This window comes from Sminthopsis crassicaudata, chromosome 1 (assembly GCF_048593235.1).
Source record: "Sminthopsis crassicaudata isolate SCR6 chromosome 1, ASM4859323v1, whole genome shotgun sequence".
NCBI classification, from domain to species: Eukaryota; Metazoa; Chordata; class Mammalia; order Dasyuromorphia; family Dasyuridae; genus Sminthopsis; species Sminthopsis crassicaudata.
Genome location: NC_133617.1, coordinates 73,377,256 through 73,404,191, shown reverse-complemented (window position 1 = coordinate 73,404,191; position 26,936 = coordinate 73,377,256). Strand labels below are relative to the sequence as shown.

At 48.7% G+C, this 26,936-nt stretch overlaps 3 protein-coding genes across 7 annotated transcripts in view; all 3 read right to left on the bottom strand.

The window, feature by feature from the left end:
* LPAR2 (lysophosphatidic acid receptor 2) overlaps positions 1-292 on the bottom strand; it is a 4,967-nt gene extending 4,675 nt beyond the window's left edge. The window contains exon 1 of the mRNA XM_074261212.1: positions 217-292. The gene's annotated coding sequence lies outside the window, so the exon portion shown is untranslated. The remainder of the gene's footprint in view (positions 1-216) is intronic.
* A 527-nt stretch (positions 293-819) lies between these two features.
* GMIP (GEM interacting protein) lies at positions 820-9,381 on the bottom strand. Of its 5 annotated transcripts, XM_074261054.1 has the most exons (21): positions 9,063-9,381; positions 8,818-8,955; positions 7,800-7,890; positions 7,574-7,634; positions 7,396-7,453; positions 7,186-7,311; positions 6,939-7,003; positions 6,585-6,695; positions 6,352-6,432; positions 6,125-6,271; positions 5,888-6,025; positions 5,567-5,763; positions 5,333-5,439; positions 5,151-5,240; positions 4,819-4,973; positions 4,532-4,720; positions 3,962-4,099; positions 3,539-3,774; positions 3,148-3,457; positions 2,217-2,283; positions 820-1,447 (listed from the first exon to the last, which is right to left on the bottom strand). In XM_074261054.1, the coding sequence occupies exons 1-21, from the start codon at positions 9,277-9,279 to the stop codon at positions 969-971; spliced, it is 3,201 nt and encodes a 1,066-aa protein (XP_074117155.1). In that variant the 5' UTR covers positions 9,280-9,381; the 3' UTR covers positions 820-968. The 5 variants fall into 5 exon arrangements, with proteins under 5 accessions (XP_074117155.1, XP_074117137.1, XP_074117147.1 ...); XM_074261036.1 differs by lacking the exons at positions 8,818-8,955; positions 9,063-9,381 and adding an exon at positions 8,740-8,752 and having other exon boundaries at positions 5,339-5,439; XM_074261046.1 differs by lacking the exons at positions 8,818-8,955; positions 9,063-9,381 and adding an exon at positions 8,374-8,581.
* A 595-nt stretch (positions 9,382-9,976) lies between these two features.
* ATP13A1 (ATPase 13A1) lies at positions 9,977-26,930 on the bottom strand. The gene is made up of 26 exons (XM_074261005.1): positions 26,555-26,930; positions 25,659-25,748; positions 25,370-25,560; positions 24,074-24,146; positions 23,489-23,644; positions 23,221-23,290; positions 22,774-22,880; positions 22,557-22,686; positions 22,077-22,132; positions 21,727-21,853; positions 21,480-21,617; positions 21,274-21,394; positions 20,692-20,849; positions 20,269-20,444; positions 19,978-20,088; positions 19,727-19,852; positions 19,348-19,456; positions 12,933-13,132; positions 12,752-12,848; positions 12,295-12,464; positions 12,083-12,197; positions 11,567-11,763; positions 11,104-11,246; positions 10,883-10,994; positions 10,541-10,684; positions 9,977-10,320 (listed from the first exon to the last, which is right to left on the bottom strand). The coding sequence occupies exons 1-26, from the start codon at positions 26,915-26,917 to the stop codon at positions 10,210-10,212; spliced, it is 3,591 nt and encodes a 1,196-aa protein (XP_074117106.1). The 5' UTR covers positions 26,918-26,930; the 3' UTR covers positions 9,977-10,209.
* Between the last annotated feature and the right edge of the window lie 6 nt (positions 26,931-26,936).

Below are 26,936 nucleotides of genomic sequence, written 5' to 3'. Positions count from 1 at the left end.
AGGTCCGCCCCTCACAAAGCCCTTCCGGCCCTCTCTCCCATCCCAGGCCCGCCACAGAGCCCCCTCCCCACCCAATCAACTCCCTTACAACACACTCTCCCGTCCCGCGCCCGCCGCGGAGCTCAATTCACCAAGCCCCCCATCCTCAACCCCCCCACCCCAGCTACTGGGCCCCCCCTCGTCGCCCGGAACCCCTTCCTCCCCAGAGCCAGAGACCTGAGACCACCTGGAGCCGGTTTCTCCGCGTGCGGCCCTATGGGCGGGGCCAGGGCGAGCGGGCGGGACTGGAAGCAGGAGGCGGGTCCCAGAGATTTCTGCAGAATCTCGGCCCTGCCCAACTTCTCGGGTCCTGGCCCTGGCCCGGGCCCGAGCCCGAGGCAAGTGTGACTGCCTACCTATGGAAGAGCTCCTAGAAGGCTTCTTTTATACTTTATTTTTATGTAGAAAGGAAGCACTTGGCGGGTAAGGTGCATTTCCTTTTATTTTTTGTCTTTGTAACCGTAAAGCAAGTTACTGTTACACTAAGAAACTTAATAAATGCTTGTTGAATTAAGGGCAGAGAAATTTGCTCCACAGCTTCCCTCTGAGGTAGGGGTGGGGTGGAGAGGGTGTTTTCTCTTAGTCTGGCACCTCAGGTGCCCCCTTCTCCCTTTGTCATGCCTCACTTCACCACACTCATCTCCCTCACCAGCCTCAGAGGGGCTCTGGACTTCATCAAGTGTTCAGGACTGTAAGGGAGGGATACCAATCTGTGACTTCCTGGATCCCTGATTAGGTAATCACCTATGCCCCATATATAACCCAAGTCAGACAGCCAGAAACAAGGAAGGCAGGGAAATTTATTGACTGCTAGAGAGAGCAACGGTCAGTGAGAGGAAGGAGAATATGGTCACTTCCACTGCTCTGAGTGACAGAAAATGACCTGTGTTGACCCTGAGGTTTCCAGGATGGAGGAAGGAAGGAATATGTCACAAATGGTCCTCAACCTCTTCAAACTGGGGCTGAAGCTCAGACTGGGATGGACATTGAGGCAGGAGCTCAGGTTGGGACTGGGGTTGGGACTGGGACTGATAAAGCAGGGGGTGGGATTGAGGCTCTGGCTCAGGGCAGCATTCTGGTATCTGGCTATCCGGGACCTCCTGTCTCTGGAGTTTAGAGAGAAGTCTGGCTGTTTCCTGGGTAATCTCAAAGTGCTTTGGCAGTTTGGCTCGGCGAAGGGGACTGCTTTCTGGGGAGGCGTTGGCCCAGGGCCCCTGGCCTCGAAGGCTTTCATGTCGGTTCTTGATAGGAGTTTCCTCACAGAGCGTAGAGGCCACCAGGGCCAGACTAGACAACTGGTGAATAACTGGCCTGATTCCCCCTGCCCGGGGATATTTCACAGGCTGGCGACTGAAGTGGCCTCGGGACTGTGTTCCTAGTGGAGTTTCCTCACGAACTTGATTGGAATCTGACAGAGGAAAGGGGACTGATTAGTTCTAGCTCCCTAAATCTTCTAAAATTATCCCTATATACACACTCCTCGGGAATTATTCTCTGAAATATGTACTTCTAGGCCCCCACAATTATCCCTAGTTCCAATACTCTCAGTTCTTTAGGCACCTAGGTAGCTCAAGTGGATAGATTCATGGATCTGGATCAGGAATGATTCAGTTATGTCAGACTGGATTAGACTTGTGACTCTATGAACCATACTGTCCATGGGGTTTTCTTGGTAAAAATTCTGGAGTGGTTTGCCATCTCCTTCAGTGGATTAAGGCAAACAAGAAAATAAATGAATTCAGGCCCCTGAGCATCTAACTGCCTCTGGAGTCAGGAATATAATAGGTAAGATCTAATTGAAACTTACTACCTATGTTTTTTTTGTTTATTTTTTGCTAATTTTTTGCTGAGACAATTGCGGTTAAGTGATTTTCCCAGGATCACACAGCTAGGAAGAGTTAAGTTCAGATTTGAACTCAGGTTCAAATAAAAATAAAATCTCTTTCAAATGCTTTGCAAATTTATGTAAATGCTAGCTATTGTTATTACTTAGCATAATTAAATCCATTTAGGACAACTATGCCAAACCTCCCAGGGATGCTCAAGATATCAGTGGTCTCAACCTTAGTTACCTCTCAAAATAATCCCAAATCTTTGACATAGAGCCAGATCCACCTAAGAATTCCACGATTCAAAGTTCAAAATACTCCCAACCGTCTTTTGACTACTACACTCACCTTCTCCTCTCTCTTCTGAGGAGTTCCCAGTGACCCACTCAACAAGGTCACCTTTGGATGGTGACATCTGTGAAGAGAAGCATCAGTGTGACCCAAGAGATCCCTATCTGATCCAGGATAGACAACTAGAGACTGAATCCAGAATAGAACTACAGAGCAACCCAAACTGAAACAGAGACCCAAAGGTGCTGACCTGGTGAGTCAGAGGATTTAGCCCAAAACAAAGATCCCAAAAATCAAGCCCAAGAACAAAAGCATCTATACACTGGAACAGAAATAGAGAAATCCTGAGTTTTCCTGAGGCAGACTCATAGTCTAACCTTAGCCATGGACACACATGGATGGGTTCTTACTCAGTGAATCTGGCCCAGGACAGACTCCAACACATTGTTAGAATCAAGAATATTCAGGACCTTTCACAAATTTCATTCTTTCCCTATTCCTTGGAAATCTTTTGGGAATTTCTTGAAAAGCCAATGATTTCTCCCCTTAGCAGAATTTACACAAAAACTTAACCATTTTTTGAGAAAATTTCACTGATAATATAAAACAATCCCTCAGGTCTGCTGAAATTTGGGTAAGTTTGTACTTTCATCATCTATCACATTTGTAGGAGGTACCACTCCCCATTTCCTGTGGGATTCTTTTTAGAAAGTCATTTCTTCTATAGTTATATGATTCCCCTATCCTCTCTAACACTGCAGCCTCTATAGCCACTGTATAGACACAGTCACCACTCCCCACCCTGGGCTGTTAGCATATTACTTGTTCTTCCCTGTTACCCCACTGTTCCCGTTCCCCTCCCCCAATACCCTTATACTGTTGTTTCATCATTTCCCTTGACTCAACCCAGACTCTCTGGCAGTGTACAGGACTTCCAGAGAAGTTGTGTGATAGAGGGGGCTGGAACCTGACTAGAACTGGAGCCTACCTCATCAGATGATGCTTGGACCCCTGAAGCCCCAGTCTCCTCTTCAGCAGAGGTCTGTGTGGCAGGTTCCAGAGGTCCAGAGTCAGATATTTCTGCCATGGTCGGAGGGAGTTCTTCCATGCCAAAGACATGCTCATAGTGGACGATGAGGAACTCAATCATCTGGGCCTGGTATCCTGAGTCCAGGAGGCAGGCCACTGGGTTGGTGCTGATCCCACCCTGGTCTTTTGGTGGCCGGAGCAGTGTTGGCCCAAACACAATACCCAAATTGTTGGCCGACATCTTATTTTCCTCAAACCTTGAGGCTACCCTGGAGGAAGACCTGAGTTCAGAGGTTGCTATCTAGCGACCTCCGCTTAGCCCCTGACCTTAGCACCAGACCCAACCCTACCTGAACAGATGCGCCACTAGGTGTCGGAGAGTATTGTAGTTAGAGTCAGGCAACTCTCTCAAAAGAGTTCTCAGGGCACTGACAGCTTCAATCACAGGATCAGCATTGGGGATGGAGTCAAGACTGAGTTCAGGTTCAGAGATCCTTGGGGCATCTAATGATACCCCTGGTTGCAGGGTCTTAGCCAGAGAGATGAAGGCACCATAGAGTTGGGAGGGGATGAGAGGATCTGTGAGCTGGAAGAAAAGTGTGCTCTGGCTTTGCCCGCAGAAGAGATTTTGTTTTGCTGCTTCACCCTCCTATCCCTCATGGACTCCCATCTTCCCCACCTGACTTCAATGCCTTGTCTCCCAAATCTAGTAGCCAAATGTAGCCCCCCACCATCCTCCTTGGCTCCCTGATGTCCCTTCCCATCTGCCCCACCTCCTTAAGGAAGTGCTTGAGTACTCCAGTGACATCGTGGGGAGAGTTACCCGACAACTCCACCAAAGACCAGCCATTTTCAAAGGCCTGACAGAGCCTCTCCATTCGAACCCTGGATCCACTGATCCGGTAAATACCCTGAAGAATGAAGTTCGAAGTCATGAAACCAAGAGGTCACTTGATCTATCAGAAGATACTCAGAAGTCAAGGGTCAGAGGGTTATCTCAGGGATCAAGGTCTGGCTAGGGGAATCCAGAAATCAAGGCCTGAACCAGGGCTGGAATCAGGATTGTTCTTCCCTCCCCCTATACCTAGAATATACTCCCTCCCCAATTCATCCTCAACAAGATCACCAGTTTCCTTCAAAATTTTTTACTCAAGTGCTATGCTGATCTCCTTAATTGCTAATCCACAACCACTATCTTCCCCAATTAATATATATTTTAATTTTTTAGTGTACATGTTGGTTTCTCAAATGCTGGGATTGACATCTTTGTCACTGCATCCCCTTACAATACTTTAACACACAGTAGGTACTTAAGTGCTTATTAAACAGAAGTGACTTGGAACCTGTATGCTGAGGGCACGGTGCTCGATTTCAGCAGTGCATTTGATGACCAAGAAGGGCACCTCCTCTGGGAAGTCCCGGGGCAGCTGTAGAAAGTCAACCCCAAAGAGCTGAGTTCGGGCTGGGAGCTTCCTGTGGCCGCACAAGATCAGTAAGGACTGCAGGCAACGCTTGTGGCAAGCCAGAGAGCACTGGAGGAGCAGAAAGGTTTGAAGAGTCACCAGGAATCATGGAGAGGCTGAGCGTCAACAAGGGGCAAAGGGTCGGAGAGAAGTCAGGGTGACAATACCTCTTCACACTCGAACCCGCTGACCATAAAGGTCTCACACTCACGGCACTTGGCTGGGCCTCGAAGCTTTCGGAAACGGTGAGTTTGGGCTGCACTGGACAGTGGCCACTTCTTAAAGGGGCAAACTGCCTCATTGTCCACTCCATCTCCCAGCTCTGCAGGATCAGTAGGGAAGGGATATTCAGGTTAGGATCACCCCAGATATGGCCCCCTAATTCCCCTCTCTTTGAGAATTTAGAGTCTACGGGGGTTAGTCATGGTGATGAGAGAGAAGTTCTCACTTTTCCAAACCTATGGGGCTTAAAGGATGACGTCCAACTTTAAAGCCTCACCAGGGCTGGATGTAGGAGAATCCAGGGACCGAGTCTCACTGCTTCCACCTACACTGTCCACATCGCTCCCCAGAGAGATGCCCAGGCTCCCTAGGTAGAGAGGAAGGCAGGCTGTGGGTAGAAATCTTTCTTACTTCACTCCCATCTCCGCTCCAAAAAAATTTCCCCGCTCATTCCTTTACCCTCACCATGGTCCCCAGGATCCTCCCAGAGATTGAGCTCCGATAAGGATTCGTTGGACTGTAAGGATTGCTGTGATGGCATCTTCTTTCGAGCATCCAGAGGGGAGCTGAAAGAAGTTATGGAGGGGTGGCTGAGCCCAGTCAGTCATGAGAATCCTCTCTTCTCCTGACCCAGTATTAACCCACCAGGTACAGCCCATCCCCTCATGATTGACCCAGAGACTCATTGCCTACCCATGTGCTGAGGTCACAAACTCCTGGAAGGAGAAATCTGGTGGGGCTGGAGGAGGTGGCTCTGGCCACATTGTCTGTACAAACTCAAGGTACCGCTGCCCAGGCTCAAAGGGCATGCAGCATTCGCTAAGTGCTGAGAAACCCTGAGGTCCTCGTTGGGCTAGATCCCCTCGGAGGCTGAAGAGATACAAGGACACCTAGAGAAGCACAGAGAGCCCTCAGATGCTCAGAAATTGTCCCTCTTCCATATTCTCAGACTTTCAGAGGCCCCCAGTGCTCCCCAAGGCAACATATCTCAGACACCCCCATCCCAACACTCACTTTCTTGAGCTCCACATCCCCCCGAAGCAACATCTTCCGGACACGGGACACAATTTTCTGTTTTGTGGCCTCCAGATCCCGCTGTCGGAGGTTGGCTTCCCGGATGCAGGCCTGATAGTGAACTTCAGCTTCCTGTGCCTGGGGGAACCGAGGGATGGAGAGGGAAGGGAAACAGTGAGAGGAAACGGAGCCATGGCGGGAGGTCTTACTGAGCAAGGGCAGAGGCCGGGACCCTACCTTGGCCTGGGCATCCTCCCGTGAACGGCGCCGGCGCTCTTGCTGCTTGCTGGGAACCTCGGGAAGGCCCAAGATGCGAGCCTGGGCGTCCTCACTCCTTTGTAGGTACTGGAGCCGAGCTCGCCGCAAGGTTAGCACTGCTTCATTCTGGGGTCAGAGGTCAGGGTCAGGGATGGGAGGGGTCAGGGGTGAGCAGGAACCTCCTTCCCCTCTGGTTCCCCCCTCACCATTCTCTTCTGTTCACGAACCCACTGGGCCTTCATCTCTTTCCGTCTCTTCTCTATTTCGTTCCTCTGAGCCACCAGGGGCTGTAGTGACAGAGAACAGGGCAGAGGGGAACTTCTCTGAGAAAGACTTCTAGCTCTCGGCACCCCAACCCGCTCGACTCTTTCTAGGAGGAGTCCATGGGGATGGGGGCGCCTGCGAATGCCCACATCTGTACGGACACACAAACACAGACCTGGTAATAATTATGCTTCTGCTGTGCCAGTAGCTGCAGCGTCAGGTCTCCCAGGCTGAAGTCCTGCTCAAGGAAGAGGCCATAGATGTCTCGGAGTGGTCCTGGAGGATGCTGGGGAAGGCGCAGAAATCAAGAGAGAAAGCAAAAAACAACAGACTGATAAAGCTGCATGTGACCTCAGAGACCACCTAAGTGACCCCCAGGGAGACTGGCCGGAGAGCCACAATCGAATGCCGCTTTCCTGATCCCTAGGCCTGTGGTCTCTCCTTTGAAAGAAGAGAGACTGGGGGAGGGGAGAGGGGGGTGCAGAGCTGAGAGAGAGGGGAATGACTGACTAGGATTAAAGGGACATACCTGCTGCTGCAGGGAGGCCTTTGCTGCCTCAGCAAGTTTCATGATATTTTTGGAAAATTCCAGCTCTGGACAGGGAAAAATAAAAGGAAGTCTAAGGTTAAGAGTTGTGTCAGAGGGGGAAGCTGAGAAGGTTAAAACGCTGTACTAAACACTGGGGTCCAGAAGTTAGAGACAGTGTCCAGAGGCAGAGGAGAGACCAAGGGTGGGGCCAGAGGTGAAGGGCAGGGTGGGGTTGGCCAGGAATCACCATAGCTTGCTCTCTTCTCGGTCCAGTTTAGAATCTCTTTTATGTGTCTGCTCCACATTTTGGCATAATCCAGGGCAGCCTCCACGCCTCCTTCACTCCGTATAAGCCGGGTGTCCAGTTCCTCCCCTTAGGAAAAAGGGTCAATTGAAGAGATCAACCCAATCTATCCTTAACCTGACCCAGACTCCAGCCCTTGACCCCAGCCTCTACCTGTGAGGGGGATGGGACCTCCAGGGAGGGAGCTGCTCCAGCTTTGGGTCTCATTAGTCTAGGAGAAAAGCCCAGCGTTTGGCCGGTGGTCAATGACTCTGAATCCTAGCCTAGGATCTAGGTAGGAATTCTTGGAAGTACCACCAAATCCAACCCTTCCCTCTCCTTTTCCTCTTACCTCTACTCCGGGCTCAGAGTCATGCAAAGGTTCTGGGTCTCCAACCAGCATTTCCACAGCCCTGGAGGTGGGAATAGGGGTGGAGGTAGGTTAGGGTCCTCGGGCTGATCTTTCTGTGGGGGTGGGGATCGTAGCAGGTTTGGGGTTTGGGGGATTTAGAGGGTCAACATGGGCTGGAGGTGTATCTTTCACCCTCCGGTCCTTCCTCTCATGCCCCCAGACTCACGCATTTCCCAAAGAAATCTCCAGGTTGTCCAGGCTCCTGAAGATGTCACTGTACCGATTTCTGTTCTCAGTACCCTGAGTCTGGGGGAGACCTGGAGGTGGGGAAGGAGTGTAAAAGGGATGTTAGTTGTACACATCCCAACGCGCCCCCTGCACACAGCCCACCTGGAAGCAGGTGCTCCTGAGCCTGAAGGAATTTCAGGGCCGGAAAGACTGGGACCCGGGTCTCTGTCTGCCTTCCGGACCGAGTTTTAAATCAGATTCAGGGCTCCAGGAGCTCACGGATGCACAGACACTCACACGTGTGTGCACCCTGGGGCACGGTGTGCACTTACACACACACACACACACACACACAGACACACAGACACATACCTGCACACAAGCTAACACAAGGGTGGGGGGGGGGGGAAGTCGCTGGCCCTTCCCCCACCCCATTCCAGCTTCAGCAGAAGCAGAAGCAGCCACTTCCCCACCTAAGCAACCGGATGGGGGAGGGCCGGTATGAGGGTGAGGAGGGGGCGGCTGTGGGGAAAGGAGGAGAGGGCCACTTGAAACCTCATGCCCCCTCATACCGAGCTGGGCTCCTTCCATGGCTCCAGGTGCAGGCCCAGAGGGCTGCTCGGTGGAGGTGACCGGACGCAGCAAAGGTAGGGGCCCTCTCTCCCCTCCCCCGCCCCCCAGGCTTCCTGCTTCCGTATGGGGACCCGCCTCCCCTGCACAGGGCGGGGACACGCCCGGCGGGAAGTTCACGGTGCCCCCAGTTTCTCGCCCCCGCCCCCAAGTGCCGGTTCAAGCCGAGCAGGCCCGAGTCCGTGACTGTCTGCTCGCAGGCCGGCATGGCCAGCGCAGGTCCCACCGCAGCTCGGAACCCGGCCGGGAGCCGGGCCTGGGCCGCTCCTCGCAGACACTGACACCGATAGACTCCCTCACCCACTTACACCCGGCTTCTCCAAGCGTGCTCAGCCCCGCCCACGGAGCCCCAGACTCCGCCCTCACCTGAGTCCCCGCCCCCTCACCTTGCACTGCTTGGACTAGGGCCGCGGCAGCCCCCCGGACGTAAGGTCCCGCCAGCACCGGGAACCGGGTCTGGAGCTCGGCCACTGCCTGAAGCAGGTCACTGAGGTGAGTTTCTAGAGGCTCAGACCCGGCCCCGCCTGCGGAGGAGACGGTGTGAGGTCCGGCCCAGGCAGTCCCCTCATCGCCGCTCGGCGGGTGTGACCCCCATTGTCGGCCGCTCTCCCTCCCCTGCCCCACCACTCACAGCCCTCCCGGTACAGCGCCCGAAAGTTGAGGAATTTCCCGTTGATGTGGCGTAAGTGCGCCGAGAGCCGGCGGAGCTGGCCTGGCGAGCCCGGGCCCGGGTCCAGGCCAGCCGTCCCCCGAGCAGACACCTCCGCGGGGCCCGGGCACCCGGCTGGCGCGGGGGGCTCCCCGCCAGCCCCAGCGCGGCTCATGGCTTCCCGATGCTTATGGCCCATGGGCCGCCCGGGAGTTCGGGGAGCCAGTGGCACTGGCCCGGCCGGCCCCGGCCTCCCGAGAACTCGGAGGTCACCAGGAGCCCGAGATCCCGTCCCAGGTAGCTTTCCCAGGGGGCTGCCCCAGCCAGGTCATGTTCAGGGTGGCTGGGCCACATTCCAGATCCTGGCTGCCAAGCTAAGATTAACCCCTCCCTGGCTGGGAACTAGCCTCGCAGGGGAGGAACCTCGTAAAGAGAAGGGGAGGCTCTGCGGTGGGGCTCGGAATCTGGGACAGGGAGTCAGGCGTCCCCCTGAGGCCCACTCTTCTGGTTCTGTTACTGCCACAGCCATCGGCAGGTGGAGGGAGAAGTTATGACGGGGAGAAGGATCTAGATCACTTTTTGTTGGCTCCAGTCATAAGGGGGAAAAAAAAGAGACCTCTTGCCATTAAAAAAAAAAAGTTCGGGGAGAGTTAATGCAGGCCAAATGGGTTCAACAGCTGCTCAGGAGGTACCAGCTAGACCAGTTGTTGGGAATGGACAGAGGGTGGGACTCTGGGTGAGGAAGGAAGCCTTACAGAAACCAGCCAAGCAGGCTGAGGTAGCTTCACTTGTCTGCATTGTCTGCCTCCCCCTCCCCCTTCCCCAATCCGGGAACTCCACTCAAAAAAGTTCTAAATCTCTCATCCCATGACAACAACAGACAGCTGAGTCTCATGTTAATTTTAAAATACGCTGATGCCGCTTTATTTACCAAAGGGGGAGGGAATAGAGCAGGGGGCCACAGTACAAAAGGTTCCCACTTAAGTCTGTCCTAGAACATCACTTAGAATGTTGATGGGCAGGGGGTGGTCACTGCTCCTCCCTGGAGTCTGGGCTCATCCAGGCCCCCATCCTGGGGTGACATGGTCGCCTGTCCATGGTCCTGGGAAGGAGGGCCTTAGATTCAGGCTCATGAAGGCACTTTCATCTTCGGGCTCCCCAAGAAGAACTGAAGGAGACGATCTACCAGAAGGGCCACGCAGAAGTCGAACAGCAAGACCTGAGCAATCACCAGCTTGAACTGGAGGATGTGGAAAGAACATTAGAAGAGGGAGAGAATCCAACTGACTCTACTAGCAACTTCCCTGGGATCTTTGGGAGAATGGAATGGGATGGAAAGAATGCCAAGGGTCTGGACTAGAAGGCTTTAAGAGGTCAGTGTTCACTGGGGGTAGGGGAAACTCCAAGGACTAAAGTGGGGCACCAGAGTCAGAACTAGCTTGAATGGAGGTTGTCCTTACCTCCACAGGAATGTCCACAAGCCCAAACTGGCTGTTGAAGTCAGGGGAGGAGCCCAACAGGAGACCAGCAACAGCAGCAGTGGATATACCAAGGCTCCACAGAAGGGGCTTGTTCTCCCGAAGACTCTCCATGAATGGGGGACCCTGAGGGAGGCCAGGGTCACTCAAACCCCTTGCCCTAACCACCTCCTGGGGCTCAGGGTAGTCAGTGGGGTAGGGTTTTGGTGAGAATTAGGGTCTTCCCAGGACTGGTATTGTAGGGGAAGGTACATTGGTAGAAATTGGGGGCCCTAGAGGGCTGGAGTGGATCCTATGGGGTCAATTCAGTAAGAGAGGCCTCACCTTATAGTTGATGGCAAAAGTGGCCATCTGCATAGCCATGGCCATGATATACACAGTGCTGTTGACCAGGCTCGGCTCAAACTCTTTGTATAAATCCACAAACTCCTCTTTCCTAGAGAAGAGGGGAAGATTAGGACTCGGTAGACATGGATTAGGATGGAAGTCATCATTCTCTAAAGAGTTATTAGGGGGAGGACAAAGAGGAAGGCACAACTACTCACTTGCCAGGGCTCCGGGCCTGAGCCCCCCTGTACAGGTAGATGAGACTCAGAAAGTGCACGAGGAATTGCAAGAGCACGGTGAGGACAGTGTACAGGTTGAAGATGTTGGGCAACGGCCGCTCTGGGGACAGTGTCTTCAAGGGCTGGAGGGTTAGAAAGGTCTCTGCTCATCCTTGCTCTGGAGAGAAGGAAGCAGGACAGAACCCAGACTCCCAAGGGCAAAAAGAGAATACACCTGTTTCCTTCAGTTACAACTCACCTCTTTCAGAAGGCTTTAACCCTTGCCCCATAGCCCTCAAAATGCTTTAGACTTCACAGGATTAAAAAACAACTCTCTGTGCTTGTCTTTGACCCCCATCCTTTCTGTACTGACTGCAGCAGTTCTGCTCCATGCAGACAAGGCGTATTTCCCCTGTCTGTCTCCCACAACAATTATCTGCTTGCCTCTATCACCTCCACAAACCTTGGAGCGGGAGATGAAGAGAAAGCAGCCAGCCAGCAGCAGGCCCTGCAGTGTGGCCTGAAAGTCACTGAACTTGACCCCTTCCAGGTAGAGGACACTCTGGCTATAGGCAAGGATGAGTGCATTCAGTGCAAGGATTTTAAACATCTGTAGTGTGGTCACCAGAGTGCACCTGCCTTGTTTGATGACATGACAGACTGGGAGAGAGGAAGAAGAGGAGAGGATCTGAGTCAGGCTCTCAGGAGCAAACATTTTTTAAAAAAACCAAAAAACCTTCTATCCTTGAAGGAATAAGATTAGAGAGAAGATCAGCAGGGGCTAGTGGTTGAGGAGACAGCAGTGAAGAGTCACCTAGTATTAGGGGTCAATCCAGGAGGAGGCAGGGATGCAGTTGGGCATCAAAATGGACTAGGGAGAATGAATGAGTGAACAGTGGATGAGGAGCTAGTCTCTACTGGTAAGGGGAAGTCAGGAAGTGTGAGTAAATACTATGTGCCTTGGGGCCTGGATACTCACTGCACTGAATAGATGAGAGCTTAGAGGTGAAGGGGGCTGCTATGCTAGCATCTCCCAGCTTTACAACAGGGGCATGGTCCTCCTCTAGATCTCTTAGCACCTGGTTGAGTCGCTCCTGCAGATAGGGAAACAAACAAACCCATGTCATGGCTCAAAGCGGCCCAATGCCTACCCCAGCCCCTTCTTTAGACTGCCTTGGTCATCTCACATACTCGCTGCAGATTCAGTTGCTCCTCCCGTGCAGGCCGATGTTTAACCAGCCTTGAGCTCATCCTCACACTGCTGCCACTGCTCAGAGGGAGTCTCCCATCGCTGGGACCATCCCTGGGCCTTCGCCGCCTTTCAAATAACCGTTCTGGGGCATTGGCCAATAGAGCAACCCCTGAAAGGTACAAGAAAAGCTGGGAAAGGAGGATATGTGCACCTCCCCTCCCTAATGGAAGATATTGGGGACTATGGGGAAGAGTGTGAAGTATTCTGGTTATAGGAACAATCACACAACTTAGTCATAACCATACACTTCCTAGAAATCCACCATGCCACCTGAACAAATAAAACTTCCTCTCAATGAGTTCCCACTGTCCCCCACACCCTTACACTAGAAGCTCTATAGGTAGGCAGATACATGACTCCCTATTCAGGGGTCTTACCCACCACCCTTTCCCTTACCCACATCCGCATGCTTCAATGCCCCAACATCATTGGTGCCATCCCCACACATCAGGGTTACGTAGCCAAGCTCCTTTAGGCTAGTGATGACAAACTCCTAGGACAGGAGGGGGAGTGATCAGCAAGAGGAAAGCCTATAATGGTCCCTTCTCCCCAACCCCTAGCCAGGCTCCAAGATCACCTTCTGTTTGGGAGCGACTCGGGCAAACACCTGTACGTGGGGAATGAGCTTGAGCAGGTAATGATGGTCAGAAGCCTGGAGGTGGGCAAGGCCATCCCCTGTGAGGCACAATGCGTAATCTGAAGTCAACTCCTTTGTGGAGCTCTGGATAAGTGGGAGGGTGATGGTGCCATCAATGGACTGCCACTGCCACTCGGAGCCTGCAACACATCAGGAGCCACATGGTAACTAGATGGGAATGCTCTCCTTTTTGGGCCTTTGGGATGCTATGAGCCTTAGTGATTCTCCTGTCCCTAAGCCTTTCTTCTCTAACCTCTTTGCTGGCTCCCTTTCTTTCTAACCTCAGACCCTCCATATTCTCTCTCACAGAACAAATAATCTTGTCTTCAACTTCCACCACTATGCAAATAATTCCTAAATTTTTATCTCCTTCCTTGGATCCAAGTTTCCATATTTCCTTTACTTTAAATTTCTTATAAAGGAAACGAGTATTTCCACTTGCAAAAAGAACAGAGAAAGAGGAATTTAGATGAAACTGTGAATCTTTGTAACATGCAATTTGCCTCTCAAGTATATATTTAATTAACCAAATAACTATGCTCATCTATATTTCTTCTGGCCTTCATTGTTTTCTTCTGTGCACTTAAAAAATGCTTTAATTACCCTATTTTTTCTTTGTTCTTTTTTGTCAGTTCTTGCTATTTTCCTTTCTTTCCCTCACCAATCACCTTCCACCTCCCAAAAAAAAAAAAAGCAAGAAAAAGAAAAACCTTTATAAATGATCACATAATGTTTAACATATATTGGGTTAATTACCTTCTAGGGAAGGGGGTGTAGAGGTTGGGAGGGAAAAAAAATTGGAACACAAGGTTTTACAAGGGTAGATGTTGGAAATTATCTATGCATATGTTTTGAAAATAAAAAGCTTTCATAAAAAAATTTTTAAAATTTTTACAAATGATTATGTAAAATATAGCACAATGAACTCCCTCATTGACCTCATTCAAAAACCATCCTTATACTCCAGAGATACAGCATTCCATCATTGGGCTTCTGGAATTTTGGTTGGTTATTGACTTGACTAGAATTCTTAGATCTTCCAAAGGTATTTTTTCTTTACAATGTTGTACAGATGTTCTCCTGGTTTTACTTACCCATTGCCTAAGTCAACACGAGTCTCATAAGTTTTTCTGAAACTAGTTCTTTCATCATTTCTTATGTTGCAATTCACTTACCATGTTTTTGTTTGACCATCCCAATTCATGGGCATCTTCTTAGTTTCAAGTCCCTAGCTACAAATAAGCAAGTTCCCATGTTTCCAATCAATACCTCTAGACAAACTCACTCCATTGTGTGGACTATGTTGACTACAAATTTATGTTGACTGTCAAATGGTTTTCACTGTCTTAAAAGGATCTTTTAACTTTTCTCTTATTTATTGTTTTATTATTATACTACCATTATATTAGTACACATTATACTATGACTACTGTTTACTCCTTCAAGCCCTCTAACTTTATTGAGAAAAGTTAAGCTCCCTACTGTAAGCCTGTTCATCTTCCCATTCCCCCACTTCAGCTAAAATCGTTCAAATCAATTACTTGTGCTCTGGATCCCAATTCCATCTATTCAATTATTTCTGGAGCCTACTCTTACTCATCTCTTCTTTCTCATTTACTGGCATCTTTTCTACAGCCTACAAACATTCCTTATCCATAAAAAAAAAAAAATCACTTCTCCCATACAAGATTTTACTCTATTTTCTATCTCTTTGACCCTTTCTTAGTTCTTATGTCTATAGCTTTGGACTACTCTTTCTCCTCCCTCAATTTTTGGGACCCTTTACTCTTCCCTACCATTCCTTCTCAGCCTTTGTTGGATCATCACCTATGGCTTGACCTCCAAGGCTTGGTCCTGCAACTCCTCTGGCTTCCAGCATTTCAATGAACATCCTTATAAAGAAGACACCTGAATCTACCCATTCCAATCCTTTTGAATTATTTCCAATAGCCTGAGCTCCTGCAATAGCTTCCTCAAGGATTTCTATGCTGTTTCCAATCTCTAATCTCTAACTCATTTTTGTCTGAGCTATCAAAATCCTTTTCCTAAATCAGAGGATTAACATTGTTATCCTGCTAAAACATCTTCAGTGGTTATTACTTCTAAGCTAAAATACTCACTTATCACCTTGGAATTTAAAGTCTTTCCCAGGGAGTTTCAGGGAAACCTGGGAAGATTTGTATGAACAGATAAAGAATGAGGTAACCTGATAACATGACAAAGGGGAGAAAAAAAGATTTTGAAAAAACAGGGTTGTAAAAAAAAGAAACAAACAAAAGGTCACTAAGTACACTAAGAGAATACCAGAAGGAAACAGACAAGCAGGACAACTTTGAAGGCTACGTGTTAAAATGATTACATACAAGGAAAAGCAAGCTGCAGAAAACAGAAACTCACAGTTTCATGTACATTTTTAAAAAAAATGTTACTTTGTATGTGGGAATGTTCATTTTATTTGGTGTTGGCTAAATTCAGAATTAAAAACAAGATTATTTTATAATCTGCCTCCTTTCAATTTATTTCTCTATCACAAAAAATCCACTACAGCCAAACTGGTCTCACCTCAGCCTTTCCCTTCTGGCCCTGCCATGGCCCCTGCAGCCCATGGCTAGAATTCCCTCCTTCCTTTTTTCTGTCTGCAGAAATTTATGCCTTCCTTTAAGGCCCAGTATAATCTGTGCTTGCTTAAAGCCTTTACTAACCATCACTAGGGTAAAGCTTTCTCCTCTCTCAAATTATTTTGTATTTACTTAAATAAGTTCTCTGAGTGCAGGGATGTTTTTTTCTATAAATGCCAATGACTAGCATAAGGAATTTATTAAGTATCTTTTGGATTAAATATCCCATAGGCATCTCAAAAACTGTACATGGCTAAATTTAGGATCTTTATCTCTCCATTTACTCCAACTCCACCCAATCAATCTACTTAAAGGTTTCTACCACTGTCACCACTATCCCTTTCCTCCATCCTATATATATTCAAATACAAAATCTTGCTGACCCTATCACTACAGTGAAAGTCTTCATTACTATGTCTGGATTACTGTACTATCCTCTCTCCTTGCATTTAAGTCTCTCCCCATCTTCACAAGTCACCAAACCAAATTTAGAATCATATTATCAGACCATTTACCACTATGTTTAACTTCATTTTGCGACTAAGTAAATTCATTCCTAAAAAGGTCAAATACTCTATTGCTAGTTTCTATTCAGTTCTATCTAACATTTACTAAAGCACCAACTTTGCACAAAGTATCATGCATACACAAAGATAAAGTTCCCAGACCTCAAGGAGCTTTGTTTTACAAGAAAGAAAAGGATACAAGATTTATGGAAAGATAAATACAAAATATACAAAATTATATCAAGTAACTTTGAGAAGAGAGTACTAACAGCAAGACAGAATCAAGAAAAGGCTTAGGTGGGATGTATGCTCTGAGGAAAGGGATTCTGAAAGATGATTATATGAAGGAAAGTAACAGGAAGATTGTACATGGAGGAGCTTTGCTGTGGAAAGAAAGCTTAAGTATCAGGCTGAGGAGTTTGTATTACATTCCAGAGAAAGTCCAAGGAGTCATTACAGATCTATGAGGAGGGGAATGACATGGTCAGATCTATGCTTTAATAATAAAAAGTTTAAAAGCTGTGTAAAAGATGAACTGCAGTGGGGGGGGGGGGGAAATGAAAACTGGAAGAATAATTAATTAAATGTGATGAAGATTTGAAATAGGCTGAACAGAATATGAGAAGGAAGACATTGTAGAGAGAGAGAATTGACAAGACCTAGAACCTGAAAAGCTGTTGGTGGGTTTAACTAAATGAAAGCCTTGAGGAGGACTTTAAGGTTGTAAATCTAAGTGACTGGCAGAGTAGTACCGAACATGGAAACAGGAAAAGTTAGAAGGAAATAAAATAAGCTTTGCTTTGAACATGTTGAGTTTGAAATACCTATGAGACATCCCAATGGAGAGATTCTAACAAAGGGCTGGCATTCAAGAAAAAGATCAGATATATAGATCTGAGTCACCTGCAAAGAGATGATAATTTAAGCAATGGGAACTGATGAGATCATTGGGAATGTAAATAAAAGAATTGGACCAGAGCCTTGAGAATCATCCAACTTAGCTGGTAATGATTTTAAGTCATTTACCCATAGACAAAACTATCTTCATCAATAGCCTTGACCTATTTATATCTGGATCTGACATTGGCACTTTAAATTCAACTCATCTAAAACAAAACTTATCTTGTTTCCGACAACCCTTCTAACAGCAACATTTACATCTCCATGGCATCAAAGCACAGTAGTCTTCTACATTCATAACCTTTGGGCTATTCATCTCTCTCTTCCTTGTCTGTCCAGTACCAGATTCCATTGAGTCTACTTCTGCAGCACTTCCTGAATCCTTTCTCTTCCCTTTATCTCTCCCCAGTACTACCAGCCTTCACTGAGGACCGACCCTCATTTCTACCTTCCTGCAATGCTGATACCTTCAGAGTTCTTCCCAACTCCAACCAGTCTCTTCCAAAACTGTCTTGGTACAGCTTCCAGAATAACTTTCCTTAGAAATAAAAATGGCCAGATAATTTCTTAGCTAAACTACCTGCAAGTGGCTTCCTAATGCCTACCAACTAAGGTTACTTTAAGTTTCCTACATCTGACTCCCCCTGACTTTTTCAGTCGTGTCCTGTAGGTGAGAGTCAAATGATGTTTGGGAGAAGTGACAGACAGGGAGACTCAGAACTGGCTGAAATCAGAGTCTCACTATCTATTAATGGGCCAATGAAAACCTGGCAGTATTAAAATCTCAAATTTTGGTCGTGGACAATTTCAAATTTTTTATCAATGACTTGACCATGAAACCAGGAAGGGTAATTAATACAGCTCTGACTGACAGTTTGGTGACTAAATTCAATAAAGCAAAATTTAACAAGGATTTATAAATGTAGTATTTTCTATAGGATTAAAAACATTCATTTCATAAACATGAAATAGGGGAGAGAATATCTAGATATGTGAAAACAATCTGTGAATCTTAAGGCATCAAACACAATGAATCAGTGTTACTTGGCAGTCAAAAAGAAAGCAAAACAAAACAAGCACTGACATGGCCTTGGGCTTCATTATTCAGTGGCACAAGACCCAGAGTGAGTGAATAATCTGGCTTCAATGTACTTTGATCAAACACAGAATACTGTTGAATTGTGGGCACCACCATTTAGGAAGGTCACTTACATGCCAGTGTCTCTAGGAGACAGGCAACAAAGAGACTGAAGGCACTAGAAGTCAGCGCAGGAAAGGACTGGAGGGAAATGGGGAGGGCTAAGCATGGAGAAGAGGACTTGGAAGGGGGGAAAAAGGAAGAAGTTGTATTCTAGGATTTGCAGGGCTATCAGGAGGAAGTATTACCACTTGTTCAGTGTGGCTACAAATGGCAAAGCCAGGAACAATGGTGCAAGTTACAGAAACAAATTTCAGTTTCACATACGGGAAAAATTTTCTAAAAATCAAGAGTTGTCTCTAAGTGGAATAGGCAACAGTGGTGAGCTTTTCCCTCATTAGAGGTCTTAAAGCAGAGGATAGACAGGCTAATTAGAGGTCTTTTTCCAGGCAAAACTGAAACTTGACGGTTTCTGAGGTTCCATCCAAATCACAATCTGATTTATGATTTTTCTTCACACAGGAAGTTTCAAATCAAACCAGGATAACTCTCTTCCTGAAACATGCTGTGTTCTCACCTCAATGTGTTTGCTCAGATTCTTCCCAAGCCTGAAATATCTTCTTTCTTTAGATTTTTAATTCTGACTTCTTTTCAGCCCTGTTCAAATGCCACCTCTAACATAGACATCTTCCCAGCACCTGCCTGGCTCGCAGCAACTTTCCTCTTTATACTTCCCTGAACACTTTTTAAAAAAATTCTTTTAAAGGACAAATCCAATCTGATTTGTGTTGCTATTTTTTCCTCCTACTAGACTGATAGCTTTTCAAATATAGGTATGATGTATCTTCTCAGCAAATAGTAAGAGTTTAATAATTGCTTCTAATTATTCTGAAACCACTTTTCTGAGTTACTCAGCATAAATTACACCAATATTGACTTTAACTGAAACATTTGAGTATCGTTTCTCTAGCCATAGAGACACAAAAGAGATTCAAGAACAACATGTAGAATAGAGAACTGATGAGACTGGTTAGTCAAAATCTGGTAAACAAGCAGTCTGCCCAGAGTTTGAGTGGCCCTGCAGGAGGCCCCTCAGGACACACCCTTGCTCTACACCTCCTGGACCACACTGATTCCTGCCACTAGGGGTCAACAGGGGACATCCTGTCACTTGCACAGAATCCAAAACTTACCTTTCTCCGTGGGGGCCTGTAGGATTAACGTGTGCTCCTTTTCAATGAAGTGCAGCTCCTGGGCCACATGACAGGCTGTGAGCGGGTTATCACCTGTGATCATGACCACCTGGAGGGATAGATTATGGCTTATAAGGGGACTATCCAGAATGAGCTAGGAGGGGGAAATGACAGCTTGTAGCACAATCAATACAACAAAGGGTCTGTAACCAAGAGGATCTGAGTTCAAATGTAGCCTCAGATAGTTGGATAAGCCTGGGAAGATTGGATTCCATGGTCTGCCAGGAGCCTTTTAGTTCTGTTTCTATAATTCTAAGAAGTATGAATAGGGGCAGATATGGAGCAGGGTTAAAGGTCTCAAAAAAGGAAGCAGCCCTACCCTGTGTGATGCATTTTGGATCTCCCGAATCACAGCTTTGGAATCAGCTTTGAGTGGGCAGGAGACGACGATGAAACCCACAAATTTCAGGTGGCATTCAAGAGTTTCACGTTTGACCTCTCGTACCTAGGCAGAAGGTAGGTTAGCTAAAGTAGTGGAGACAAGGCTGAACTGCAAACAAGGCAGCTACTACTACTACTACACCCCAGAGCTTCTACTTTATGCCACAGAAGAGTGGGAAGACTGGATACCTGCTGATGAGTGAGATGGCCCAATTCCTTATATCCCAGAGCAAGGATACGGGCTCCTTCCCTGGAGATCTCAGTATGAATGCTTTGATAATCACTCGGGCACTGAGAAAACTAGAAGAAAAAGAAAAATTTAATTTATAAACTGACCAACGCATCCACAGAGGTCTCTGGCCATATGGCCAGTAGCCCCCCAGATGTACTCCAGAACAATAGGAACCCATGTAGTGCCTGAGTCTCTCTTGTCTCAGGTACATGGTCAGCTTTGTGGGAAAGCACCAGGGTGGTGCTCACCATGGGATGCAGGGTCTCAGGGGCCCCCTTCACTGCAGCGATGTAACACAGGTCAGTGGACCCCATCTTCTCGTAGGAGGCCAGCACGGACATTCGCTTCAGGGCACTGGCAAAATGAAAGCGCTGGTGAATTTTCAGTCCCTGAGTTTTAATACTTCTGGGGAAAACTTTCTCATCTGGAAACAAATAAGCAGGAGTCCTGAGGGGTTTCACTCATTAAGCAGCAAGGATACCACCCCTCCATCCCAAATCCACTCTCACGTCCCACTGCCTCCCAGCCTTGCTACTATGGTCTCCAATGAGGCTGCTCCGAACCAACCTGAACCTCCACCCCTTAGCCACGGCCCAACAGGAGAACTCACTCTCATGTGCTCACTCCCAAGCTAGTCCCTGAATAACTAGTGACATCAAGTGCCTACTCACCTTTGGTAAGAGTCCACTCTACAGCTGTCAGCATGGCCTTCTCTAGAGGATCTCCTACCAAGGAGCCATCATCCAGTAGCACTAGGGAGTGGCATGTGGCCAGGGCCCGGTGTGTTTCTACAGGAATATTGGACACTGGCGTCACCTCCTTCCCATCTCTGCAACGATGGGAAACAGCCAGCCAGGTTACAGTGTGGAGACAGGGCTGCACGTGCCTCTCCCAACCTCCCCCCCAACAAGTGTATTTTCCCAAAGGGATAGCTAGGCATCCAATATGCTAGTCAGGCTCCTAAGAGCCAGCTTTTCTAAGGAAAGCCTTGAACAACAGGAAATCATAGAGCTAAGGAAGATGGGAAAGACTGAACAAGCTCTCTACTGAGGGTGACATGCCATTCTGGACCATCAGCAACAAATCTCTACCACAGGCACTGGAGGCACTGGAATCTGTCTTAGACCACTCTAGTTATGCCCTTGATTGCCATATTGTCATCTATACATAAGACATTAAGGTCCCTCAGTCTTGGATCAGGCTTTTTATCCTCCCCCCCACACACACAGATCAGCCCTCCCCTGGTTACTCACTTGAGCCCAGCCACACCGAGAACCACAAGGCTGTCACTGGTGAGGGTGCCTGTTTTGTCAAAGCAGCACACTTCGACTTTTCCAGCAAAGGGGATGCGGAATGGCTCGGTGCAATACATGTCTGCGAGAAACAAGAGGAAGTGAAGGCCTCTGGGGTTGGCGGGCCAGCCTCTTCCTACCCACCCACATCCACCCAGGGGACTCACAGAGTTTGGCCAAAGCAATGAGAGAAGTGTTAACGGCCAGAGACAGCTCAATGGGAAGCTCGGGGGGCACAACTGAAGTCAGAATCAGAGTGCATTCCAAAAACAGCTTATACCGGTTCCTACTGGGGTCCTTAGTGCCTGGATAGGAAACAGATAACATGGTGAGCATTATCAGGGTCAGGGCCAAAGCAAAGAATGTAAGTCAAGCCTGGCCAAATCTCAAGGTCCAGAGATCAGGGCCGTTTACCTTCAATCCAAACATATGCTGCTGCTGCAACTGCAAAGACAAGTAGGAAGAGGATGAAGATAAAAGTCTCCAGGTTGTTAGCAGTCACCCTCTTCACTCCAAAAAGGATGGTGCGAAGCAGTTTGCCCTGGAAAAGGTAAAATAAAGATTCTTTAAAATAGGTAGTAAAGTTGAAAAGCGTTGCTCTTTTTCAGATATAGAGCAGAGCAATTCTTTTTCTTTTGGCCTCAAGGATCTAACCTTAAATTGACCGATGGCATATTTGGAAGACAGACTCCCTCCTCCCTGCTTCCCCACTTGGAACCTATGGCTACATCACACTCCCAGCCACCTCACCATATGGCTGTTACCTGTGATGTATTGAAGCCAGTCCTTAGAACGTAGGCCACACAACCATTGTCGACAGCTGCAGGAGACAACCAGGTAATTAAAAAGTTGTGTGATCTCCAGAGGAAGGCGAAACCCCTTCTCATCTGCAGAGCCTGAATTTACCCAGTACCTGTTACCAACTGTCACATACTTTATATTATCACTCAGAGGGTGAGAAAAACATGAGCTACAGTGAGAAGTTGGGAAAATCTCTTTGATTATCCTTATTAGTCCTATGGAGTACAGAAGCATGGATAATTCAGAGATCACCTCGTTATTGTTCATGTACACATACTTAAACCCATCCAAGCTGCATAGACTGTAAATATAGATCAAAACTAGTGAGAAAGTGAGACCCAGATTGGGGCAATTGGGAACAACATTAGCCAAGAACTATTTTCAAGGGGAGACAAACGCCTGATAGGTATGTGATCCAACGTGGGAGGTGGAAAGCAACCTACGTTTCAGCCCGGTGGTGGCTTTCTGAGGAGCAATGTGCTGCACAACCTTGGTGCCCCCAAAGATAACATGGAGGCGTGAATCAGCTTGTAAGTCCAGCACATGGTCTGGATCCAGGTCCTCAATTGGTTCCTGTAATAAAAGCACTGGTGACCTTCAGTACTTCACTGTCTCCCAAGTCCCCATATCCCAGATGGACTTCCATTTCTCTTAGTTCACCTTCATCTGGGGTACTGATTCTCCAGTAAGCATGGCTTCGTCCACAATGCAGCGGCCCCGAAGAAGCAGCACGTCACAGGGGACGAGATTCTCATGTGGGGAGCGACCTATTAGAAAAGAGGGATATCACCAGGAGACAGAGCCCATTGGAATCACGACTCCCTGACCACCATACACAAAGCAAAAACAAGAAGGCCCAGTTGTCCCTAGGACATGGAGGAAAGTAAATATCTCAAGATAATCAAGGACAGGTGGAACATGTGGGTTTTTTTCATCTACCACCAAACTGATGCATCACCATCTGGAAGCCCCTTCTCTAAATCTTAGTTCCCTCAACTAGAAAAGAAAGTGACTAGACTACATAAGCTCTAGATTGTCAGGAGGACAGAGGGGAGGGGGAAGAAGCTGTGTCTGGGAACTTGGATCCCTTTGCACCCAAAATGTTACCAATGGAGACGATGTCTCCAGGAATGATCTCATCACTGGAAATTGGTCTCCACTTTCGGCTCCGATAAACCTGCCAGAATGAGGTAGAATAGTGGTGAATAAGGAACAACATAGTTCTAATCTTCATCTAGTTCCAATCTTAATCCAAGTCTAACTATACCCAACTATATAAATCACCAACTCCTCCCCTTGAGTTTTGCTCAGAGGACTTCTTGGGTAAGCTAGTTATCCATAAAGCTGAGCTACTTTAGCTCATCCTATATCATACCTGGATCATGTATGGCTTATTGCCCATCTTTCGAATCTCTGACATATTCCTCATCTGCTGCTGTACCAGGGACGCCTCAAAGGCAACCAACATGGAGAGGGTGAAGACACTGTAGTACCAGTACTCATCTAGGCACCATAGCCCCACACAAAACACCTGGGGAAGACCAGGAGACACAGGGATCAATCAGGCCTATTCTGTCTTATTTGCAAAAATTATGGCAGGAAAAAGAGCCTTGACCCCTGGGAGGGTAGGGCAGGGGTTTCAGAAGATGGGGAAATAGTTGGCCTGCTTATTCCTCAAACTAAGGTGCCTGTCAAATAATCCAGGGTTGAACTAACAAGGTTTCATTTTTTTTTCCCCCAAGTGAACCAATAGGGAAAATATAAGCATTGATAGGATGTAAGCTCCTTGAGGGAAGAAACTGTTTTTCATTTTGTCTTTTGATCCCCAGTGCTTACCACGGTGCCCTGTACATAGTAGGTGCTTAATAAATGCTTGTTGGATTGGACTGGAGAGGAGAGGGCATGCACAGCAGCCCTAGCACCAGGGGCTGAACCTCAGAGACAACAGAGGTACCTTTACCTGAAACACAAAGAAGGGGGCTGTGGCTCTCTCTTTAAACAGCTCCGAGAACTCAGGCACCACCATCTCCGCCCTGAAAAGGAGACCAGCCCCCCACCCCACCAGGAAACATCAGGCTTCTGAAGGATGGCAGGGCAGCCCCCCCCCCAAATCAAATGAAACCCCCACTTCAACAACTGCTCCAGCTGCTGACAATCTTGTGAGATGTATCTTTCCAACTTCTAGTCCAGAATGAGAGTTAGGAAAAATAAGTGGCAATCTGCCCCTAGACTCACTAAAGTAAATCTCTCCCTGGGCTGAGCCTGCTCTTCACTGTATTTTCATTCCCAACCCACACTTATGGAAACCTATCTTTTGCAGAGCACCATGCTGGGCACTGGGGATAAAGGTGGAAGACATGGGCTCTGCCCTCAAGGAGCTCACGTCTGATTGGCCAGGTGAGTTTCAAAGATGAAGAAAAAAATAGAGGGCACAGTGTGCTAACTGCAGAGATTGTTGGGGATTTCAGGGGAGAAAGAGATCACAAAAGGACAGAGTGATCAGAAAATCTCCATGAAATAGGTGGGGTTTTAGCTGAAGGATGAAAAGATTTAGAGAAACACCAAGGAAAGAAAACATTCCGGTCACGGAGGGGTAATTATAAGCAAGAGCAGGAAAGATGAGCAATGCTCACAGCATTGGGGTGGGTGGAGGGAGAATAAGGATACAATTTGGTTAGAGTTGGAAGATTTGTAGCTGGGAACAGCAATACATAAAGGTCAGATTGTAACAATTTCATGCACAGGACCAAGGAGTGCAGAGAGCTCGTAGGCTATAGAAAGTCATTAAAAGTTTATGATTAGGGCAGCTAGGTGGTCAGAGCACCAGTCCTGAAGTGAGGAGGACCTGAGTTCAAATCTAACCTCAGACACTTAACACTTCCTGGCTGCATGACCCTGGCCAAATCACTTAAGCCCAATTGCGAAAGAAAGAAAGAAAAAGAAAGAAAGAAAGTTAGTTTACAAGCAGGAGAGTGTCACTGCAGCATCCAAGAAAGCCAGAGACCACATGTGATGGTGCTGAGTATGTTCCATGCTCTGGAAAGATGAGTCTGACACTGGAGCACAGGGCAAACTAGAAAAGCAAGCGCCAGGAATAAGGGAGACCTGCCAATAGTCAGTCTGGGGCTCCTGAAGAGAGGCGTATCACCCAGTTCAAAGGCAGCGATTAGCTTGGTACCAGCAGAACTAACAGAATACAGAAAAGATAAGAAGTCCCTCTTAGGAAAGATCATTTTTCCGGGGTGAGCAAACTCACTTGTTGGTACCATATCTCTTTTCAGCTGCTCGAATTTCTGAATCTTCCTGAAAGCCCCGAGCATTCTGGTAGCAGGAGAAGGGGCTTCCCACAGGAAAGGACACTGGAAGGAACTTCTTTTTCTCCCCTCTGTCATAGGAGTATTTGATCTTCTGAAACTCAAAGGACAGCACTTCCTGCCCACCTTCTCCCTGGAGGAAGAGCTCAGGGTTATTATGTGCGTGGGGGGGGGGGGGTCTCCCGGACGGGGTGGCTGCAGACCCCATGGGAGCTTCCGGTGCTTCCTTACCTCATCCCGATGCAAGGCCACAAGCTCCGCGGAGCCGTTGTTGGGGGTGGGGACCACCTTCACCAGGGTCGCTTTGCTGTGATCGTATTCCTGTAAATAACAAGACTTCAGGGCCAGAGATCTGGGGCTTCCAGCGGAGTCCTGCACTGTCCGGGGTTGGGAAAACAAGCACGCCATTTAAAAACCCACAGAAAGAGGCAAGTTCTGCAGTAGCTGGTTCTTCAGCAGCCTCCGCCACTCTAGGCTGGAAGGTCCTGACCTGTTCCTGGGGCAGCAGACCCCCCTGGCTCTCAGCTCCAGGACTGCCCTTTTGGGGGCCGTCCCCTCGGTCTGAGGACAGGGAGTATCGGTGACGTAAGACTAGACTCTGAGCACTGGCTCTTCTGTTCCTGGCGCTCTAAAGATAAAGTTTCTCGAAAGGCCGGTGAGTATCCGTGGCCGGGCCCGCTCAGGGGACACCTGAGGCGGCCGTGGGCAGCAGGAGCACGGTTCGGAGCACCAGCTGCCGGCTGCCACACGGGACACAGTTCCGGCCCGCGGCCAGGAGGTCTCCCCCACCGGCTCTCCGTCCCGCCACTTCCGCTGAGGAGAAGGGGCTCGTCCCCCCGGCCAGGTGGTGGGAGAAAGTGCAGGGCCGGGGGCAGCCGCCCGGCCTGGGAATGCGGTGGGGGGAGATCACACACACCACGTGGAGGCTCGGGGGAGAGCGGGACCGCCTGGGGAGCACAACTCCGGCAAAGCGGCCAGGGAAGGACGTGGCCCGGGGGAGGCGGAGAAGGACGCGGCCTGAGGGAGGTGCCGCGCCTGCCCCCCACTCCTCCTCGCCAAAGTCCACCCTACACTACTCCCCTCTTCTTCCCCCCCCCCCCACCTCGCCCGGACGCGCGTGCACTTACTGGAGCACAAGTGAGCGCGCAGTGCGCGTGCACGGACCAGTGGCCAGAGAGGACGGTGAGCGCGTGCGCGAGCCCGATGGCTGCCAGGGTGAGCAGAGCTGCCTCCGGGACCTCGGTCCAGCCGCCCGTCCAACCCCAGCAGCCGGCGGCCGCGGCGCCCAGCCAGGCCGGGTAAAGGAGTCCCACGAAGGGCAGCACCGTAAGGCGGCGTAGACGGGACAGGCGCCGGTACGGCCAAACCGCGGCCACCAGCTCGTCCCCACCGGCCACCAATGCAGGCCCTGCGGGTAGCAGGAGCGGCCTCGCAGCCGGCGGCCCCCGACTTGGGCCGCTACCGCCATCCGAGCCCGCCGCTGCCGCCATCTTCCTCAGCTCGGCACTC